The sequence below is a fragment of the Onthophagus taurus genome, chromosome 6 (assembly GCF_036711975.1).
Source record: "Onthophagus taurus isolate NC chromosome 6, IU_Otau_3.0, whole genome shotgun sequence".
Classification (NCBI taxonomy): domain Eukaryota; kingdom Metazoa; phylum Arthropoda; class Insecta; order Coleoptera; family Scarabaeidae; genus Onthophagus; species Onthophagus taurus.
Genome location: NC_091971.1, coordinates 13144041 through 13146731, shown reverse-complemented (window position 1 = coordinate 13146731; position 2691 = coordinate 13144041). Strand labels below are relative to the sequence as shown.

Genomic DNA, 2691 nt, shown 5'->3' with positions numbered 1-2691 from the left:
ACAATTAGAAACTGTCAAAACACAAAATATATTCACCTGAAAAAAAATGTTTGATGTACACCTCCCAAAATACGAGAAATTGCTCAGAGTCAATGTCCTCATCATTGTGGACCTTGTATTCGATGCTAAGAACGTGTTTAAACATCCATAGACAAAAATTGTCACATTGACAACTAGAAAAATTAATGACCCAATGTCACCAACTTGAACTGGTTCCATAAAATGTTACTAAAATCTCATTACAGCACCCGTTTGAGTACTGTTATAGCTTCCATTACCGTAGCGAATTACAAAAAAGTTATTTTAAGCTGTATCAAAATAACGGAGGATCCGATTAATACCATTAATACCTCAAAATGTTCGTCCATATACTGTGTAAAATAAAAGCTACACTGAACATGAACCGTTACTGTTTTTTAATTCACGATTTTCCACATTTTTTGGGATATCTCGAAAACTGGACGCAATGATGACAAACAGTTTCAGATTCTACGCTATGAAAAAGATATCAGGTCCAGATTTTTCTTATAAACTAGTAAAATTAGTACGGTGTAACATTGGTTGCCTATATTTTCTTTTTTTCCCAAACATAAGGTAAAATAAATACTTATGAAGGTTAAACTATTTAAAAGTCGTTTAAGTGCATTTAAATCAACATTTGCGTAAATTAATGACCAATTTTTTTTATCTTTTTTTTTTCAGAAAATCATAATATTGTGTAGGTTAGTAAAACGTCAACGTAAATTATAACATTACGTTGATCAACCTAAACATATACACATTCCTTCACAAAACTGCCACGGAAGGTTATCTAAACACGGGTTAACAAAATAATTATTAAGAAAGTGATTGCAGCGAAAATTTTAGGTTAAAAATGAGTAAAACGTCCATATCAATTCAGAAATGGGTAGATGCTTTACCACTGCCCCCCGGGTCCCCAAATTCACTCCATCCATCTGGTTCGGCCCCACAAAACGTAAGATTACGAATTTTAGGAAGAGATATTTCTATACAATCTGATGATGCTAGCAGTCACTGTTCAAGTGTTGAATCTGTACTGGAGTCTCGAAAACCAGATCCTGTAGATGTACTTTTAGGGCTTGGTTTTGGACCACCTAGTGATAATAATAGTCATCTTGGGAGGATACCACAAAGGTTTTTAAAACCTTCCAAGGTAACAAATTAATGCATTTATTTAATTGTTTAAATTTCATTTTGTGTGATTTAAGTTAATAAAAGACATTGATATTAATGCATTTCTCGAACAACAAGGAGAATTAAGATTTGAACCAACATATGGTTCTTTACCACCATCTCCTGCAAAAGGACGACCTAAAACATGTTGAGGACCACTTTATTAGAAGTCTGTTTTTATATGCGCAATATTCTATCTATTATTTGAATTGAAGTTAATCATTCCTATTATGTAAATTATTATTTTTACTACATGGCTGTGTTTGTAAAATAATTTTGGCCAATATTTAGATTATTTTGTAAGGTTGTTTTTATTAGAAGGACTTATTCCTTGTGTATTGTGTTCCTATGTTATTAGTAAAAAAGATTTGTATAGTGAGGACAAAAAAATATCAAAAACATGGACAATCCTATTTCGATGAGAAACCTTGTATCAAATATATGTCAATTATTTTTTTGAGTCTCTCATTGATATTTTATTTTGTAAAAAAAATGTTTATTTGTTAAACATTAATAAAAGACATTATTGTCGAAATATGTATTGTTTTTCCTTTTTGATTTAAATATCAATATCTCATTTAAACAATTGTTGTTGCAAGAAATAATTTAGACGCAAAGAGAAGGGTAATTTCATGAACAAAATGTACCTAATATTATGTGTTTTTAAGACAGTTCATATTATCTGGACCACAAGTTGTAAATGTTTTTGTTGGAAACAAAATTTTTAATATAAACCATGTTGTTTTGCCGAAACTTCGACGTTTTGTAATTTCTTTTAAGAAAATTCCAGTCTAAAAAGTTATAGCTGGTTTAAAACTTATTGTTTTTATCGGAAAACGTAAAATTTGTTATTCATTTTTTATGTTTAATGACGCACTAAACATTTATCGCTTAATAACGTAACTTTCGTTCAATTGGAACAGAATTAATTTATGAAATTAAACGATTTTCTACTTAGTCATCAAGGAATGTGAAGCTCTTTTTACCATAAATCAATAATTAATGATGTTTCTTTGGTAATCTGCTGATATCCGCCTTAGTCTCCATATTTTAATTTCTTTGGCCAACACCATGCCTCTTGACATTACCATTTCTGGTACTATTTTGTGATGATCTTTCTGCAAAGAGGGAAACTGACACAAATGTTAGTGCAAGAAGTTCAAAATATAGAGATAGAGTATTGGCAAAAGTTTCTGCAGGAAGACTAGGACAATAAACATGATATAGAAATTTTGGTAAAAAGATCAAATTATTAGGAAAAGCATTTATGGGAAGAGAAGAACAGTTGGCGCTAGCAATTATCATTACCAGAATAACACCAACACTGACAGATTGGTTTGTATAAAAAGATTATAATACTGACACCGATAATGGGACTAGGTAGAAATATTTGCAGATAGAGGAACTAATAAAAAACTCTGAAATTTCTGTAGAAAAATAGGAACATTAACAAAGAACAATGCAAGAAACATTTCTGCAAAACAATTGAACTAACAA

The 2691-nt window shown here is 30.4% G+C and overlaps 1 protein-coding gene across 1 annotated transcript; it reads left to right on the top strand.

The window, feature by feature from the left end:
- Positions 1-702: 702 nt before the first annotated feature.
- LOC111421007 (Ki-ras-induced actin-interacting protein-IP3R-interacting domain olf186-M) lies at positions 703-1729 on the top strand. The gene is made up of 3 exons (XM_023054110.2): positions 703-806; positions 868-1174; positions 1230-1729. Exons 2-3 carry the CDS (start codon positions 875-877, stop codon positions 1344-1346), a joined length of 417 nt encoding a protein of 138 aa, XP_022909878.1. The 5' UTR covers positions 703-806; positions 868-874; the 3' UTR covers positions 1347-1729.
- The last annotated feature ends 962 nt before the right edge of the window (positions 1730-2691 follow it).

Excerpts from the sequence above, each read along its gene's own strand:
- LOC111421007 (XM_023054110.2), top strand. The coding sequence starts at position 875 with ATGAGTAAAACGTCCATATCAATTCAGAAATGGGTAGATGCTTTACCA. Across the intron at positions 1,175-1,229 it reads GGTTTTTAAAACCTTCCAAG|TTAATAAAAGACATTGATAT; the intron begins GTAACAAATTAA and ends GTGTGATTTAAG.